Source organism: Thunnus thynnus, chromosome 10 (assembly GCF_963924715.1).
Source record: "Thunnus thynnus chromosome 10, fThuThy2.1, whole genome shotgun sequence".
NCBI lineage: Eukaryota > Metazoa > Chordata > Actinopteri > Scombriformes > Scombridae > Thunnus > Thunnus thynnus.
This window is the reverse complement of record NC_089526.1, coordinates 18,728,018-18,747,240: the sequence shown is the minus strand read 5'-3', so window position 1 is coordinate 18,747,240 and position 19,223 is coordinate 18,728,018. Positions and strand designations below refer to the sequence as shown.

Genomic DNA, 19,223 nt, shown 5'->3' with positions numbered 1-19,223 from the left:
CTGGCATGACACTTTTCACAGCTGATATGGCGACTACAGTTTGCAAACAGAGTCTGACATGCAGTTATTTCCCGTTCAGGCTCTTTTTTACAGTTAGCATCTCAGCTAAATGCAGGTTAGCTATTATGTGATTTAAACGTATATTACAAACACTGTACTACCTTTCAATTAAACAGCTGTTCTGTTTTGACTTTCATGCGTGTTGTCTGTGACTGTAGCAGCGTGTCCAGGTTTACGTGACATTTTTACGGAGGTTTTTGAGCTGCAGGCTGTCCTTGCAGCTCAGGTCGGGTCTGTGTCTTCCACCGCACAGCGCACAGCCCTGTAACCACTTTTGTCTTCTTAAAGGCCCGGTTTTTCTATTCCGCAGCTTATAAAAACTTATAACCACCACACAACAGCTTTTAGGGTATTTTTCTGTTTGCTAGCGGACAGAAGTGACAAGGAGGCACCTTCACTCAATACAAAGTCAATGGAGAGTAGTGATTGTTTTCCCCTCGCAGGTGGGCGGGATTTAACTGCGCTCTGTCTCTATGTGCATATGTTTTACTCACTTATACACTTATACACAGTTTTACTTATACAAATACCTTGCATGTGAATGTTAACACCCATAGAGAGCTATGTCAAGACTTTTGGACGAATTTAAATGTCAAAATTGTTATCCCAGCTATGTTCTCAAGATTTCAGGTTTGATCCGTCATGACTCTGAAATCTTGTCTCAGTTTTCCACCTTCCTTTGACATGCTCTAGTAGTAGATATGTGTGGGGTAAAATTTACCCATTCAACTCTTATGTCTATACACAATTGATGTTAAAAGTATCTTTTTACAACTTATTTTATGTTTTGTTTTTTTTTTTAACAATTTGCATTTTTAAAATGTCCTTCAGAAGTGTCAGATTAGATAATAAGTAGCTGTAATATCAACATTGACCTTAAAAATAGCTTCAAACAACAACAAAAATATTGTCTCATGTAAAGTTACATTCAAGCAAACTCAGTTACACATGTAACAGAAATGGGTAAATCATGGCCCTACAATTTATAATCCAAAGACACATTTGGCACATGGAGGAAACATCTCTGTCAGCCTCCATTTCACGTAGCCAACCATAAGCCATGTGGCCTTGTGCCATATCATCTATTCCTCCATTACTAATCTTATTCTCCTCACATAACAATACAATAGATACAAATTTGAACTTTTTCATATTCAGTTGTCAAGCAAACTAGATAAGCAACTAGGCCACATGTTCATGTTTTTAGACAGTCCACTTGTTTTTTTCAATATGATATTCACACACCTAAAACAAATTAAACAGTTTGCAAAGTTTTCCACTGTGTACAGAAAATTGAAAATGTCAGTCCACTGCTGCGGCCCTGGAGAAGGTATTCGCAGCCTTTAGGCCAACACACAATTGAAATATCAAAGTCCTGCCACCGGAAGCTCAGTTTGATTTGAGAAACTGACTTGAAAAACCTAATTTTAAGTCAAAATCACATTCAATAGTAATCACAATAATTTTCAAATCATTGTATTCAAATTTGAATTGTACCTTACAGATGTCAATATATATCAATTTAAGCAAAGAGTTAAAAATCCAAAGACAAACTTTTTACAACAATTTAAATGCAGTCTCTCCTTAGCACAGAGCTGCACTACATTTATTCCTGTGTCGATCTCTGCAGTAAGAGGTTAAAGGAAGTAAATGAGAGTCTGGCGCATGATGTCCATCCACAACTCCTGGATGTGGAGAAGTAATACAAGAATTGCGTTTGGACAATCAACACCAAACTCCCTGTCAAACTTGGGATGAACTGAAATTGCATCTCCTGGCCCTGGAAGTAAAAGCTGCAATGAAGAAATCAATAACTTGTTAAATTGAAACAAATGCAAAAATTTGTAATATAAAATATACTCAAATCTTCAAAGCTTTTGTTCAAGCATTTGCTGCTGGTTAGGAGAGTGTCGAATTAATTAAATGTCAAAAGAAAGCAGGCTACACACCAAGAGAAGTGCTTTCTTAAACTAGATTATAAGTAATCCATGTTTTAAAGGAACTATCCATGAGTCCTCTATTATATATATTGTTTATCTAACAATTTGCTTCACTCCTTATCTATAAACTGACTCTTTAGAGAATAAACTTGTACTTACAAGTGAAAATGTAAACTATTTAAATACTTACATCATGCACCATCAATAATACAGTGATAATAATCCGAGATAAACAGCTATTAATCATGTGTCCCTATGCATGTTAAATATTAAACTATTATTATTTATGTCTAACTTTTTAAAAAATATTGTTAAGTCCACCCTGCGTCCGTCCTCAACCGCTGCTTGTTCAGTTTGTCCGTTCATGTCCCTCTCTCCGGCTCTTCCCCTCTATCCATCTCATTTCATGCAGGAGTGGGGTTACCTAAGAGACTCGGCCTCAATGGAGAAAATCTCTTTTTCTACAATTAACTGTGAAAGTGACAGAAGGAAAAGAAGGGAGGGATCTACAGAGGGGTGCAGACTCAGAGAAGAAAAGGAGAGAGGGGATGACAGAAGTGCACATGACAGGTAGAGAGATGTAAAGTTACAAACTAATATTTGCACTCAATTCAAAAGTTTTAACTTTAGACATTTTAGAATAAATAGCTATAATGAAAAGTGTGCTTGCTGACCACACTTATAGATCAATTTTAGTTGAGTGTTGTGGCCTTGGACAGCACTATTTAATCCAATCTTGTGATTTAATAAACATATTCTCTGTGGTATTGAGTGAGGCTAAATAATTTTTAAAATATGAGCTACAGTGAAGGATATATTTTTATTCTGTATTTGGAACTGAAAAGAGTTTACACACCTCTAATGAACATATATGTTTCAGTCTTGTAGCATCACATACTTGAATTGGGATTAGGCCAAATTAGGTTGCATTACACTGATCCCAGTGAAAGTGAATTATGTCGATCACCATAATCTCTAAAAATGCAGAGGGAGTGACCATCAGGTTACCATGGAAAGATGTACACAAAAGGGTGTGGCGTGGGAATGTCCCCGGGGGTCAGGAGTGAGGGTGAAAGGGTCAGAGGTCAGAGCCAGCTGGACAGCACACAAGAGGAGATGAGGGTGAGAAAAGGAGGCAGCCCAGGGACTGACTGACTGGACCCAATGAGACATTAACATTGAACTGATGGGAGGCTCACTGACCAATGCCTATTCAGGGAGAAACTAAGCTATGACACACTCATGTGTAATGGTCCGTGGTAATTGACAAGTGACAAGAGCCTCATTGTGGATGCAAAAGCAGTTGTCAAAATGCAGCAGCGGATTACAAGCTATACGTATTGGTATTCAGCAGTTATATGGAGATATTTAATTATATCGTGCAAAGATACAAATAAAAAGCTTATGTGTATTATCCTTAAAACTGGGTGATATATCTAAGTATTGAAAAATATTAAGGTCACTTCCTCTTAAATAGTTGGCCATAGGAATGTGGGATGCAGACACGAGAAGATTTTATTATTAAATTGTGGTTTAAGGACTCTCAATATCCACCAAATCTCATAATTCGTTTCTCAAGAGTTGAAACTGACAGCAGTCACAATCAAATGCAGTAATAAACACATATTTTGCAACAATTTTTAATGTTTTTCCACATAGTTTCTCCTTTTTCTACCACAACGAACATAGACTTTAACATGTACTAACTGACAATGAGAACCTATTTATATATTCATGTAAAATCATTCATTTGAGGAAAGGAATGGAGTTTCTATTGTGCTGTGAAAAGTGAAAGGAGTACAATAAAAATACACAAACACTGATGATATTTCTCCAGCCACTACTTCTATGGAACAAAAGTAAAGACAGTTAATTAAGAGTAGCATTTATGTCATACAGTTTGTCACAGAGATCAATAAAATCCAGTTTTGAATATTGACAGTGTTTTATCATTGCCAGTTCCCATGGTTATATATGATCCGTGTACCTCAAGGGTGCAGACAGGAAGGTGAGCGTCTGTGTGCTCTGTCCTCCATGTGGCTGCTAGTGAAGGTCAGGTCAGTGAGGGCAGCAGGCAGTCTGGATCGGGGCCGTACTTTGGTGGTCTAAAAAGACAATCTTAGGGGCCCAACCCAGGAGGTCAACATGCAAATAGTAACCCCCGAGTGAAAGGCATGGAACAGATCAATCTTCTCACATTACTCTTGCTGCCCATGACTGTGAATATGCACGCCTACGCACCACATGAGGTTTTCATATTTAATGAAATTCAGTCTCAACAATAGAGGAGGCAGCTGTATTTCAACAAAAGTAAAAGTGTGATGTCATAAGTGAGAATTAAAATCATCATATCTCTTCTCACGCAGAGTCCACTAGCTTAACGTTACAGTAGTCAAAAATACTGTATTGAATGTTAAACCCATAACTGTATAAGCAAAGCAAGTATAACCAGCACAAATAAAGCATCTCCTCACTTATCCAGCACATGCATGGCAGATGAAATTCAGTTTTTCTGTCTCAGGCAAGCCGACCCACTGCTGCCTCCCAGTGGCCTCAATGGCACCAGTAACACCACAGTCATATTTAACCTCAGATCCTTGTCCTGGGGCCCAGTTCTGGTAACAGCCTGTGGCTGAACTGGTCCAGAACCAAAAGTCAAAGTTACAGGTGTAGCGTAGGCCTAGCCAGACATGGGCTGATGTGGCGTTTCTTGCCTTTTCAGCCACTTTCTTCTGAATGTCTCTGGATGTAATGTAGACAAGGTCAAAATGATGCTCCCTGCAGTAACTCATAGCTTCAGTCCATGTCATGTTTTCCTGGATTAATATCAGGTTTCCTATAGGAGGACAATAGAAAGGAAAATAAAGAGCTAGTACTTATTATATCATGGTGCACATTTTTATGCAAAATGAACACAGGACTGTTGAAAACACTTTGCACAAAATAACGATAAATGTACCTGAAGTCAAATCTTGATTATTTTCAGTGGGCAGTAGAGTTGAAGACTGTGTAGTGTTCTGGCTTGAAGTCGTCAGTGTTGTTAAAGCAGAGACTTGCACAGTAGTTGTGGGTGGTAGATGTGTCGCTGTCATACTTGACATTTCTGTAGTTGCATTGTTGAGCACAGTAGAGTTCACATATGACAAAGGATCTGCTGTTGCTGTTGTTGTTGTTGTTGGCAGGTTACTGGCTGTTGTTGCTTCTTTGGTGGTAAAATTACTGCTATTTGATTGGTGGCTAACAGCGACCTCAGTGAAATGAAATGTTATGACCCCTTGAGATGAACTGTTTGGAGGCATCGTCAGATTGGTTGGCACTTTATGTGTTACAAGAGTCTCATGTGTACTTGTCTGATCGGTGGTTGTTGCAATTGATTTCTTTGCTGTAAGAAAAAAATGAATTAATAGACACTGAGAGGATGACAAAGATAGATGTAGCTCTTTTGTGTGCTGTATAACGTTACACTACATTGGCATATAGCATTAAACACACTCTACACAGTCACTTTGCTGACAGAGAAAGCATCTAACACCACAAACAGAGAACAGCCACTTACCCCCATGACAGACAAAATTGCGTTTGCCTGTGCATCTCAGGTCATTCCAACGCCCATTGTCTTTGAATATGGCAGCAACACAATCCTGACCTTCAAGATAGTTCGGTTGAATCGGTTTCCAGTAACGGAATGACGAGTTGCTCCCATCAGACCACTTCCATGGATCTCTGAAGAGGCCAATCCACACATCTCGTGACACCGACACATTACGTACTGCCTCATTCTCTTCTTCTGAGTGTATGCTGACCAGATCTGACGATAAACCCCTGCAATGATTCTGAGCGTCTCTCCATGATTTGGTATCAGAAACAAACATGTGACCACCGGTATCACTATTGCCTGCAAATCCCAGGGTTTGATATTTTTATCACACAGAACATAGTGGAATTAAACATTATTTGTGGCATTGGAAATAACTTTGACTGCAATATTGTCATTTTACTTACCATGACAAAGAAACCTTCTTTTAGTCCCACAGCTGCTTTCAAACCATTCACCACGTTCATCCATTGCTGCACATGCATCTTCATTCTTTTCTTTAGGTTCCCCTGCCCTCCATTTAAAAAAATCCACTTTTTGATCAGGCCAAGACCAGTGCCACATCCATACATTGTCATTCTCCAGTCCTATCCAGGCTCTGGGAGTGGTATTTGAAACCAAAGTAATCAAATTGTTCATATCTGTCGCGTCGTGGACTGTAGCTAAATCAGTGTACATCTCTCTGCAGTGGCTCTTCGCTTCTTGGTAGTTCTTTAAAAGAGTAATAAGGTGAAAGTCTGAAGATCCCACTGTGAGGTGGCAAAATCCTGTAAGATTACAGGTAGCGTGTTTAGTCGCAGCAGTTTGAATACCAGCAATAACAAAAGAAAATGTGATTCTGTGGATCATTTCCAACTCTTTTATGCCATTTTATTTCAAAATGTCATCTTTTTTCACTATTAAAAAGGCTTCTACACAAATAGCCAACTTCAGTAATGCATTTACACTGTATTATACATTTATAAATGGGATATCACAAAAAGAAGTTACAGTAGGAAAAAAAAACATGAGGTACAAACCTGAGATGAACAGCAGATAGAGAGTTGGGGTCCTTTTCATCATGATGGATCTGTTTTGAGTCATGATGGCGAAACTGCAGTGCAAAAATAAAAAAATATATACACTGTATATAATATAGTTGGATGATCTCTTGTAAGCAGCTGTTAGTCCTGACATGAGGTGCTAGCAGCTGTGAGTGACAGTGTTTGTAGCAAGAATGCCACTTGGCTTGTTAAGAGACACCTCGTCAGGAGAACCCGCAGACAAAGCACTTTTTCAAGTTTCTTTTTTTCTCTTCTATATACAATACAGCACATGGCTTTCTGCTTTGTTGAGATTAAATTATATGAAATCAGCTACCTGCCATGAAATACAGCAATGACAAATAGGAAACTGCTGATAAATTAATGATGATTAATAATTTGGCACAGTCTTTTACATCTGTGACGTGGTTGGTAAACCACTTTCTTATGTCTCCCTCTCCTGTCCGATACTGAAGATAAACAAATACTGATATTTAGTTAATATTTAATCGTACTGGCCATAAATAACTTCAGATAATCTATTCAAATGTCAAATTAAACCACTTAATAATTGAATAAACAAAACCAAAAACATATTAATCAATCTAAATAAAAGGAACTGTGATCCAACACTGAAAATGTGATAACGTAATTGCAATGACTGCATGTAACAAAGGGCAACTCTTGTGAAAAGTTTTTAGCTTTTGTGACAAATTAATATGTGCTGATAGGATTAAAAACTATTTCCAGTAATTTACAACCTTGGAGAACAGGGAAGTTTAAAGTTGAGCTCAAAAGATTAAAAAACAGAACAATGTGTTAAATATTTTTGATAGTGGAAAATAACACTAACCTCCCTGGTGCAAGAACAAGTTGTGTAATGCTGTATATACCCTCCTGCCAAAGACAAAAGCATTCCAGCTCTTCTTATAGGTGTGGCTGTCCATGAGCTTTGCTCAGGTTGGGTCTATTGTGTCATAGTTAGTCCAAACAAATAGCACATTTATATATGATTTAGCTGTGATTTACCTTTGCATGCTTGAATTTTAGTTTACACTTACCTTGTCATAACTGACACAATAAAAATGTCCCAGTTGTCCAGGTAGAAAAGTGTTCAAGATGCAGGCAAATTTGCAATTAGTCATTTTCCTATAACTTCCCCATATGTTACTTCCCCATCGATGCATCTGTGTTATGACAGTGTGTTCAGTTTGATGTGTGCATGTGTAGACTGGTTTTGTAAAGTAATTTTCTGAATTTCAGAATAGTCTAATTGTACAGTGTACTAGAACAAACCAGTAGGTGTAATTGACCATCATTTTCAAACCATGCATATATTTTAAACGGTTGCAGAGAAAAGACACACTCTGTTAAAAATCAACAATATGAGCCTGATTATATACTCAATAAAGATCATCTACTGTAGGAGTGTCATATGACAGTGCTGGTATGGGTGGTCCCATGAGACATTTTGCCTCAAGGGAGACTGCTGGCACTGAGCCATCATGGCCTGTAAACAACAACAGCGTCAAGTTGAAGTAAACTGGATCTGAGTATCGGCCTCTTGTCTGCTGCTTGTTTGAGCACGACCGATATATAGACAAATATAAAGACAACAATGCGTCGATGGTGTGTCTGGTAAGTTATTCCAACCTTCAAACGACCGTAAGCTATTTTTGTTAACATCTGCTTCTTCAGACTTAGCAACCCGAACCGTGCATTGGAGCTAATGTTAGCTATATTGGCTGAGTTAGCCGTAAGCTCACCTTCGCTAAGCAGATATAATTGTGCTACTTGTGCGGATATGTTGTTTTGTTTGATGACTGTCGGACTTAAAAGCTGTATATTTGATAAAGATTTAAGGGGTATGTTCACTTATCACTTTAGTGCAGCGTTATAGGAAGCAATATCAGCCAGACGAATTGTAACCAAAGCTAATGCTAGCTCGTATTAACTAGCCAGGTTGCTTCGAGCTTTTATGGATTTGCAGCTAACTAGCTAACGGCTACAGCAAACGTAGTGATACGTGTTATGATAAGTAATACGCTGCACCAATATCACTTTAATTACACACTAATGGGCATTAGCAGTCCCATTTATGGTGAGCTTTTAACATTAACTAAATACGGCTCTCAAGGAGCAAGTTAATGTTAACGTTGTTGCGTATCGTTAGCAGCGTTTAACTAGCAAACGTGTAACTCAGCGGTAACGTTAAGACTAACGTTACTGCGATGCCAACCGGAGCCAGCTAACACTGACTAACGTAAGCAAATGTTACTGTAATTAGTGGTTTGCTCCGCTTAAACGAAGATTTACGGTCACATAAAGGTTGTATTTCCCTTTTTTACTTGTTCAGTTTGATTTTGGGGGACTCATTGAAACCAATTTGGATGTGGGGTTTTGATTTAAGCTAACTTAGTTAACGTACTGAACGGTGTGGTTTCCTTCATTTTTTTAGCCATTAAATTACTCTTTGTCTGCGATAATTAGCGTTAGTTTACGCATGTCATGTAGATTGTTGGAGTTTTAGTTTAGCGGTAGGTTAGCAGGTAACTTCGCTAACGTTGTGTTGGGGATTTTATTTGCTTCAGTTTATTTGCTTGCACAGAAGACCAAATACCATTTCTACCTCATGTGTTGCTGCCATTTGGCGTTTTGGTTGCCATTAATCCCATGATTAAAAGCAACCAAAACTATGATTTTTTTTTAGCTTGAGATGGGTTGGCTCATTAACATTAGTGATTCTTCCTTCTTGATTATTAGTTGCTTCAGCTAACACTTAATGCCAAGTCAATTTTAGTCTTGCAAGACACGCAGACAGATTCAGGAAATGTTTTCAAAAAAACAAAAACATTGCATTCCTAATGATGTCCTTTTGTGTCACTCTCAGATTGATATCCTTCAGGCGGGACATCATCCTCTCCATTGGGTAGTTTACTAGCCATGTCCTCACAGCAACCCAACAGCTCAGCCTCAAACAGCCCCACCAACATCTTGGGTTCTCCTTTCTCAGTCATCAGTCCCTCACTTAACTCCCCAGTGGTCTCACCTTCTCTTGGATTTGGACCCATCAGCAACAGTCAGGTAATTGGCACCCATTAGAGCGAATGAATGAACAATGCAGAGACATCAGTTACATGTTGAACTATACTCAAAGGCTGAAGTCACACCAAATTAGGTGTTGTGGCGCACCCATGCAGGGTTGTGTGGAGGTGCAGGGTGGGGTTGTGGGCGTGTTTGCCTGTAACCGCCGTGACACAATCAGAAAATAATGTTTTATTCCTCTCATTCACTGGCTCTCCCTTTACCACTGCTCACTCTCTTCGTTTACTCTCTAGCTCGCTTAATCACCACTGCTCTCTCTGTCTCTCTCTCTCTCTCTCTCGCTGGTGCTCTCTGCTTACTTGAGCTCTCTCATTTTTTCTCTTGTCTTGAATTGGGAAGCCGCCAGCAAAGCCTAACTTTACTTTTAATGTTATCAAACAAAGAGAAATGTCCTCCCCTCCTCCTAGTAACGAATTTGTCCTCCCCTCGTGGCAGTGTTGACAGCTCTGATCAGTCTGATCTCCGGCTGCGATTGGCCACTGCAGCGTGACATCGGGTTGCATTTCTCCAAAAGTTGATTCTGGTTCAACTTTCTAGCTGCAGGCTGCTGCGACGCCCCTGCGGCCCCCACCCTCGCAGCCTAAATGCACTACCTGCCTGATTTGGTGTGAATTCAGCCTAATTCAGTGGTTCTCAAAGCAGGGTCCGGGGACCCACAGGGGTCCTTGAGGGAGTTCCAAGGGGTCCCCAGCAAAAAGGGAAATAATTTATTTTCACCATAATTCCATACATAATTAACACAATGACAGATTGAATGAATAATTTGGTCATGAGTTTCATACACTTTCTGTAATAAAATATCTAAAAGCAAAAATCTTATCAGACGAGGGACGCTGGGACAAAATCTTATTAAATGAGGGTCCATGGTTTAATTTGTGTCACTTTAGGGTCCTTGATGTGAAAAAGTTTGAGAACCACTGCTCTAATTACACTGGTATGGAAATATTTAGTAGCACTGGGCAGATGTTTATGGGCATAATGAATTAAAATGGCCAGTGGACGATGATGGCAGTTGCAGTTGCAAATTTTAAGTCAGGATTGTTTATACATTCTATTGACTTAACTTGTCAGACTTGTTGAGGTGATTTGCAGGAAATAAACAGGAACAATTTTGAATGGCAGAAGATCTTGTGGCATGCTAGACGTGTTACCCAAAAACCTAGATGATAATATCATTTAGATAACGCCAGTTGCCAGAAGATTTTGCATGCACACTAGACACTGTCAGTAATTTTATAATACATCGAATTATGTGACTAATGTGTCAAACTAACACACAAATGTGTGTAGTAGTATTTTAACATCATATGTAATAAACTTATCTCTGTCATCTTACTTTTTTATCTCAGTTTTTATCTCAGTTGGTATGCAACACAACAATGTTTTAAATATTTTATTTGGTTACGTTGTATATCCAGATCTCTTCTTCAGCGCCTATATCAGGGATGCACTCGATCAGCAGCTCAGAGGATATCAAACCTCCATTTGGCCTGAGGCCCATGCCAGCTCACAGTCCTGGAATAATGTTGTCTCAGAAACGCATGTGTGTCATCTGTGGAGACCGCTCTTCTGGTGAGTGAGTGCACTAAGAGCAGGATTAACAGAAGTAAAACATCAGCTGGGGAGTGTTTAACTCATGGCAATTTTAGTGTGGATAATCCTGTACCATCAGATGTCTGTGGCTGTGTTTACTCAACATTTTAACAAAATGAATCTGAGTCATTGTTAATAGAAACACAAAAAGTGTTTGTAGACCGCAGCATTGACTGTAATTTGACACTCGATCTGATGTCCCCATTAACCTCTAACTCTTTCATTTGTGTTATTTACAGGCAAGCACTATGGAGTGTACAGCTGTGAGGGTTGCAAAGGTTTCTTCAAACGAACTGTACGCAAAGACCTGAGCTATACCTGCAGGGATAACAAAGAGTGCCTGGTTGACAAACGCCAGCGCAACCGCTGCCAGTACTGCCGCTACCAGAAGTGCCTGGCCATGGGCATGAAGAGGGAAGGTATGCAAGCAGCAGCGTCGTATTGGAGCTTTTAGTTCATACGTAGAGCCTGTTTGCCTTATGGAGGTTTAGGAACTTTCTTTTGTTGTAAATTGTCTCAAAGAAAGAAAAAAAGGGAGAATCTTCCTAACCCAAAGGTGCCATACATTAGACTTAACTACAGGCAAGAGTTGAATACTTATATTTGCAACAGATTAGATGTCTTAAATAGATTAATTATGCCAAAGGTTGTTCCGTTAAATTGATAAAGTAAGACAGGATTAGTACAGTATTTCTGTGGCAGGTGAGGGTGGATGCTAGACTAGAATTTAAAAAGGGGTAGAGACTGGTGTATTGGGGCCGGTTCATATAACTAACCCCTCTCCATCTCTTCCCTTCATTTTCTCCTATTCTACCCTTTCTCCATCTTTCAATAGTGATCAAACATGTAAGGTGGATAAAAGAAGATGGAAAAGATGAGGGATGGATGAGTATGACATTGAAATTTTAAGGATATTGTATTGTAATGTTGCGTAGAGAATTAGCCTGTTGTGTTGAACATGCATAGATTGATAAACTTCGGGGTTAATGTGTGGAAAGTTGACTGGGCTGAGAAAAGGTTCTACCCAGAAATGTTTAACTGTGGTGTTGAGTTGGAGATCGAGGGCTGCTGTGGCGTATTGCCTTGTGATCAGGGTGGGAAATTAGCACCAGCCACCAGCCAGATGCTGGTCAAATATTAAAGTGGCTGGTGGATTTCAGACACACAATAATGATTTACTATTGAGTGGCTGTTGAATTTGAACATTTATCTGTTAGCGGCTGGTAGATGTTCATATTTAAAAAAGTTAATTTCCCACCCTGCTTGTGACGATAGGCTGCTTCATAAAATCCTCCAGTCAGCCAGTCGTAGTTCTTTGCTGAATATGTGTAAATTGATTTAAAATATGATGGAGTGGTTCAGTGTTGAAGAGGCAAAGAATATAATGAATCACATTTTCTAAAGAAGGTCAGTTTTAAGTATCTTGAATACATAACCGACTACTGTACATGTAGCATTAGCGGTGACTTAACTTAATCTGTGCAGCTCTAATTTAGGCACATTTACACTTTCCTTCACCACTAATTAAAACACCTTCCAATCTCTCTTTCCTATGGCTGCACTTTTTGTCAATGTCTAATCTGCCAGTGAGACGGGCAGATTATATATTACAGTTTCAGTATTTTCCAAGATGTTCTGACAATTCTGATGTTCCCCCCCCCCCAATTAAAGGACAACTTGTATTCACTTTTTCCCAGCTATAAAGTTCTAACAAACTTCATATAATAGCCTCTAAGCTCAGTTGTCCTCATGATGCACTGTAATGTCGAGGACAGCACCTCTCTGTAATAATGCTGCCATTTCATTGGGGGGTGGGAAATATCATTGATTCTTAGATGCATTGTGATTCTGTCTTTAATAATTAGATATTAGATTGTGTAACATTAAGCTAATGCATGTGAGCTACCTGGAGGACATCAGAGCACGCTGATAACAAACTCACGCATGTAACCTCAACCTGGCAGTTGCTGTACTTCTGTTGATGATAGAAGTAAATTCAGCTGACTTTTGTCATGATGGATATTATTATGCCGTTGTGAATTTACAGTAGGAAAAAAAAATCTGCAAACATTTGAGAAGTACAAAGATGCATTGAGAAACATTTCATAATTGGTTCTTAATTGAAATCAAATTTACAGATTCTCAGCTCTAAATTTTAGTAATAATTGACAGCAATCAACTGAATGCAACATCTGAAACGTGTTTTTACTGACGCCAACAGGGCTTCTCAATGCAGCAAAACACTGCAATTAGGCAGAGTATTTTGCATAATATCACTTTAACCCATACATTCATCAGTTCACCTTTTTTTTCCCCCAAACAGTCTATTCATCCTTCAGTATTAACCTCCCTGTCATTCCTTCCTCCTCCCCACCCCCCCCACCCACCTCCCTACCACTTTTCCCTCCTGTGTTGTCTGGTGCAGCGGTCCAGGAGGAGCGCCAGAGGAACCGAGAGCGTGAAGGAGAGCTGGAGTTCAGTGTCGGAGTTAATGAGGAGATGCCAGTGGAGAAGATCTTGGAAGCAGAGACTGCTGTGGAGCAGAAGACTGAGCTTCACTCCTCTGACGGAGGCTCTGTAGGCAACTCTGTGAGTAGTTGGAACAAAGTAATCAATAGATTTACTAACTGTGACAGTCTAGTGTTTTTCTCACGGCAGCTTGATGGGGTTGGGGCCTTTTTTTTTTTCTTTTTCTTTTATAGCATATTCTAATCATAACATGCTATCAAGTACAGAGTTACTGTAATTCCTGGAAGTATTAAGTTTGGATGTATCACTAAGTAATCATGACATTGTATTATTTGATTTTAGCCCCATGATGCAGTCACCAACATCTGTCAGACTGCAGACAAACAGCTGTTTGCCTTGGTGGAGTGGGCAAAGAGAATCCCTCATTTCTCTGAACTGCCCCTTGATGACCAGGTCATCCTTCTGCGTGCAGGTGAGAATGAACACCTTCAGTCATGATTGGTTTATATGAAACAATGCCTTCAAAATCAACACATAGAACATTTACGATTTATGAAAGACTGAGATCAGATTGACATGTTTATTAGGGGGGAAATTGAGGCTACAGCAAATGAATATTGCAATGTTACAAAGTAAAAATTCTGAAAGAGTGCGGCAAGGACAAGGACATCTCCTCTTTTCATTTTTAAACTTAATGCCAAAAGTTATGTCCTAAAGCTAATAATAACAATAATTTCTTTATTTTTTACATTTGGTTTTATTATGTGGCTGCTTCTTTACATCAATTCTTGGATAAAAAGTATCTACAAAGGAATTTTCATGCAAACTTCTGTGAAAACCCAAAACTTTGTTTATATTGTTAATAGCCTGAATGTTGGTGTTTGTACATTAATACACCATAAAAAACACTGTAAACTATTGCAAAATGAAATATTTTCAGATGCTAAACACTTTACACATAATTTCATGTGGCTGTAGTTGGAGAGGTACAATTGAGTGCGAGTCAAGATACTGAAATAACAGCAGCCTCTACAACCAGTTCATTATGCAAACTGTTGTATAACATAATCTTTTCAATCAGAGGCCTGTTTCACAAAAATAATTTGCAATCTGCTTACACGCAGATCCCAAATTGTGCTAATGCCCTGTTTCACAAATGACTGTCACTCACAAATTGCAGATACATTTATGAGAAGTTCAGTCCTCCTGCATGCTAATGCAAGTATCCTGTTTCTTTTGATAAGTTAAATGTGTCAAAATGAACTCAAGTGGAAATTATCTCATGCTGCAAGTCGCAACTCGCATTTTGCAACTTTGGTGAAACAGACCCGAGGACTGCAAGAACACACACCATGTTGTAGTCGGTGCTGATTGGTCCTTGTTGTGTGTTTTGTGGCGATGTTGTCCAAAGGTGCTTCTTCCCAACCCAGCAAACCCCAAGGGAAAGCTGAGAATAATGACACCAGTTTGTTTGTGATACAGTGGCACTGGTGATACTGGGCTAGCAAGCAGTTACAATAGCAAGAGTGTTTTTGTAGTGCTGGTTTTCATCACAGAGGGTAATTCTGGACACAAAACAAAGAATTTCACTTTATAACAGATATTAATTTGGATTTTTTTGATTCTCCAAATTTAAAGCCTCTGGAAATGTGGCTTGTCTTATTAAGCATCCACAAAAATCTGAATGAAAATAAACTTTCATAACTATTAGAAAACCTAGCTCCAAAACAGCTCATTTGGCTGCTTAAACCATTTCTGAGGACTGTGGGGGTGTGATCAGATCACGTTTGATTGACAGCTCAATTTCAGCTCCAGTACCATTATATTTTCCATTCAATCACTAAAATGTTTTGCTGTCGTGGAATAAACTACCACATCTATCAAATGGACCCCACTTGGTTAGAAAGCTTGACTAATCAACTAACAATCAAAATAGGTTAAACCACCCAAATCTGTGTTTTTATTTAACAATACCCCCCAGAGTATGGTGCTGATTGTTTTAGCATCTTGCATGGAATTGTTAGCATTAGCTTTTCTATGCAAAAGTTTTGAGCTTAGTATCAACTACCCCAGTAGTCTGCAAGTTATCTTGACTAATCAGCTAACTAGCAGACTAGTGTAGACCACACATATGTGTTTTTTATTGAACTATACCTCCCAGACTATGAAGCTAAATGTTTTAGCATCTGTCATTCACTTACATGAAATGGTTAGCATTAGCTTTGCTATGCTACACTTTTAGCTCCTTATCCACTCTGTGATTAATACAGATTTGGATGGTGTACCCAAGTCTGCTAGTTAGCTTAACACAGTAACTTTCAAACAATGTCAGTCTAATTTGAATTCTCAGTTTAGCTAAAAGCAAAGAAAAGTGCAGTGCATTGTTTCTCATGGGGAAGACGATAGTAAGTGTTGTGAAGTCAGCTTGGCCGGATAGCCACATCAATCATCGTTCTCCTAAATATGATCAGGCAGGTATTTATTACGTAATAAATTCCCTTGCGTAACCCCGCCCAACTGCAACCCAGTAACAAGGGAAGGGAGAGAGACTTTCTAAAGAATTACATAGGCTATGTCAAAGGCTGTGTTCTCATACTTTTTAGATGTTTACTATATGCACGTTTGATCCCAAATTACATAATTAAGAGACAAACATGGATTTTCCTCTCCAGGGGCTTTAAAACATGTTCAGACAAAAAGATACTGTATCTAGTGTCATAAATCAATAAAAGCTCAGAGACTTCATTTCATTTTGTAACTTTCTTGGTGTAGTATTGTGTTGTATATGATAATGTTTTCACTGCTATCATTAGACACCAGTGTTGAATTGTGTTTCTTTTTTCAGGGTGGAACGAGCTCCTTATTGCCTCGTTCTCTCATCGCTCCATCGGTCTGAAGGATGGAGTTCTTCTGGCTTCTGAGCTGCAGCGCGACAACGCACACAGTGCAGGAGTCGGAGCCATTTTTGACAGGTATATCGTTAGAAGCAGACGCTTGCCAGTTTTTAAAAAAATATGATTTGTTCCTAATTGCGATATCTTTCTTCTGATATTTTTATATTTGTGTAGTTTCTGCATAGTAACCAGTTTTATTTAATTCAGGGAGAGTGTGCAGAGTGCAGAGGTCGGTGCCATATTTGACAGGTAATTTTATTCTTTGTGATATTAATCTGAGTGTTTTTGAGTCAAGGAAATGTCTGATTATACTGTTTTACTTTTACACTCTGAAATCTCTGAACAATATTTGTGATAATTGTCATTATTAAGGGTTCTTACCGAGCTTGTCAATAAAATGAGAGATATGCAAATGGACAAGACAGAGCTGGGCTGCCTCCGAGCCATCGTCCTCTTCAACCCAGGTGCCTGACACTGCTGATATCTAAATAAGAAAGATTTGAATTTTTTTTATAAAGTAGGAAATGAACTAGATGCAAATATTTTCTACATTTTTCTGCAGATGCTAAAGGGCTCTCCAACACCGGTGAGGTGGAGCTCCTTAGAGAAAAGGTCTATGCATCATTGGAAGCCTACTGCAAACAGAAATACCCAGAGCAGCAGGGAAGGTAAATGTCCTCCGCTACTTTCAATGTAAAATATCAATCTTGAACACACATCTTTTAATACTTTTATCTCGTTGAACTAAATGATATCCTCTCTGCAGGTTCGCTAAACTCCTTCTTCGACTGCCAGCACTGCGATCCATTGGCTTGAAATGTTTGGAGCATCTCTTCTTCTTCAAGCTGATCGGTGACACGCCTATTGACACTTTCCTCATGGAAATGCTTGAAGCTCCCCATCAGTTGTCTTAGATAGGAAATGTGTACTGTGGTTAGGTTTAGATAGCTGAAGTCTGGGAAGCTGGAGTGGGACTGGAGTGGCACTTTAAGTTCTTTGAAGATTTGTCAGTTTGTCTCACTGCTGTCTGGGTTACACTATCTTAGTGCAGCACAGATTTGCTCTTTAGACCAAACCCAAGGCTTGGCATGATCTACAAGCTGGTGCTATATGTTGAAATAACTTCATGAGTAACTATGGTTAAAAAGTATTTTTAAAAATGTAAACATTTACATATTTCCCTCACAGGAGCTATAATTTGGGTATACATTTTTATATAAGCTTTTTAGACACCTCAAACATTGAGTTTCAGTTGTTTCTTCAACTGAACGGATCCCTAAAACCTATTTTTAAACGGAAGTCAACCTGGATCATGAGCACGCGTTAAAGACACAGTCTTCTTTTTATCATTTTTAATTCAAGTCAGATCTAAAAGTGTATTAATTGTACCAAACATCCTCTGGGAACAGTTCAGAGTGTACTTGTATCCATTGCAGAAGATAAAATCTTAACAGTGACCTGGTATAGAAGACGAGTCAGTGGGTGAAACTGTCAGGTCCGACTTGTCTGTGTTGGACGGAGGATCAGCTTTATGTGTCTGGTAGTATACAGTTAGTGTTGTTTACTTCTTTGCCATTTTATAAATCGAATCACTTTGTGGTTAACGATTAGACTGCACTGCACACTTGCTATGTACTATTTCTAAAGCCTACTTTTAACAAACGCCCGGCCGCTAAATGGTCAGGCGTTTGGTGTTTTGGTGCTATTTCAGAGATAATTTGACATTATTGGTGCAGACGCACACCAAACCACAAACCTAAGAAAATATGCAAAAATGAAAAATCCCTTTGTTAATCTTTGTTAAAAAAAATGTAGCAATATAAGATGTAAACTGCAGCAATATAAAATGTAAACTGCATAAGAGCTTTCTGCCTGTCAGTCATTCAGGGGTTTTACAAAGTAAATCATGTCTGGTGGAAAGGGAATACTCCATTTTGTAATTTATCTATACAATTCTAAGGTACTGTGCAAAAGCAATTGTTCAGGGAAAATGTATATTGATAAATTTGAATTATGATCAGGAGATACAAATTATATAATTCTTAATATGTGCCCTTGTTTTTAGTTTTCAGCTAGTATTAAGCAGAACGTGTCTTGGGTTGCACTGGATTTGCTGACAGTGTTTCAGCTGATTTTTTTTTTTAATGCTTTTTTTTTTTTGTATTTCCTACCTTTCCTCCCTTTTTTTAGGTAGCTGTCTTGTTCATTGTAATGTCTCTGCAATTTATTAAAAGCAAATCATAATCACATTTAGATCCATAACACCTGTGGACATATAGGAATTTTAAACAAGACCAAATGAGGTCTGTATGATGGCCATGTGTAAACACCAGATGAGCTGTATTGATAAACCTGTCATCGACCTCAATATGCTCTTGATGAATATAAAGTGACTTGAAGCATGGGTTGTGTGGACTAAAAAAAAATAAACGAGGCTTAAGTTTTTTTGTTTGCTTTTTTTTTTTTTCTTTTCCAAAAGTGTTTGATGTGACGCTTATTTTTTCTCTGCAGGAAATTGAGTTGAAAGATGATAAAAACATTAGTC

At 38.7% G+C, this 19,223-nt stretch overlaps 2 protein-coding genes across 5 annotated transcripts; one reads left to right on the top strand and one right to left on the bottom strand.

Annotated features, from left to right (window-relative positions):
• Positions 1–3,467: 3,467 nt before the first annotated feature.
• On the bottom strand, positions 3,468–7,996 carry LOC137191575 (macrophage mannose receptor 1-like). The gene is made up of 7 exons (XM_067601776.1): positions 7,679–7,996; positions 7,471–7,584; positions 6,615–6,688; positions 6,003–6,362; positions 5,557–5,895; positions 4,960–5,382; positions 3,468–4,836 (listed from the first exon to the last, which is right to left on the bottom strand). The coding sequence occupies exons 3-7, from the start codon at positions 6,676–6,678 to the stop codon at positions 4,475–4,477; spliced, it is 1,548 nt and encodes a 515-aa protein (XP_067457877.1). The 5' UTR covers positions 6,679–6,688; positions 7,471–7,584; positions 7,679–7,996; the 3' UTR covers positions 3,468–4,474.
• Positions 7,997–8,113: 117 nt separating this feature from the next.
• rxrbb (retinoid x receptor, beta b) lies at positions 8,114–19,123 on the top strand. Of its 4 annotated transcripts, none has more exons than XM_067601777.1 (12): positions 8,114–8,255; positions 9,508–9,701; positions 11,141–11,294; positions 11,555–11,734; positions 12,151–12,204; positions 13,741–13,904; positions 14,127–14,256; positions 16,630–16,756; positions 16,886–16,927; positions 17,051–17,142; positions 17,241–17,346; positions 17,445–19,123. In XM_067601777.1, the coding sequence occupies exons 2-12, from the start codon at positions 9,561–9,563 to the stop codon at positions 17,590–17,592; spliced, it is 1,338 nt and encodes a 445-aa protein (XP_067457878.1). In that variant the 5' UTR covers positions 8,114–8,255; positions 9,508–9,560; the 3' UTR covers positions 17,593–19,123. The 4 variants fall into 4 exon arrangements, with proteins under 4 accessions (XP_067457878.1, XP_067457881.1, XP_067457880.1 ...); XM_067601779.1 differs by lacking the exon at positions 8,114–8,255 and adding an exon at positions 8,459–8,482; XM_067601778.1 differs by lacking the exon at positions 8,114–8,255 and adding an exon at positions 8,753–8,880.
• Positions 19,124–19,223: the final 100 nt, after the last annotated feature.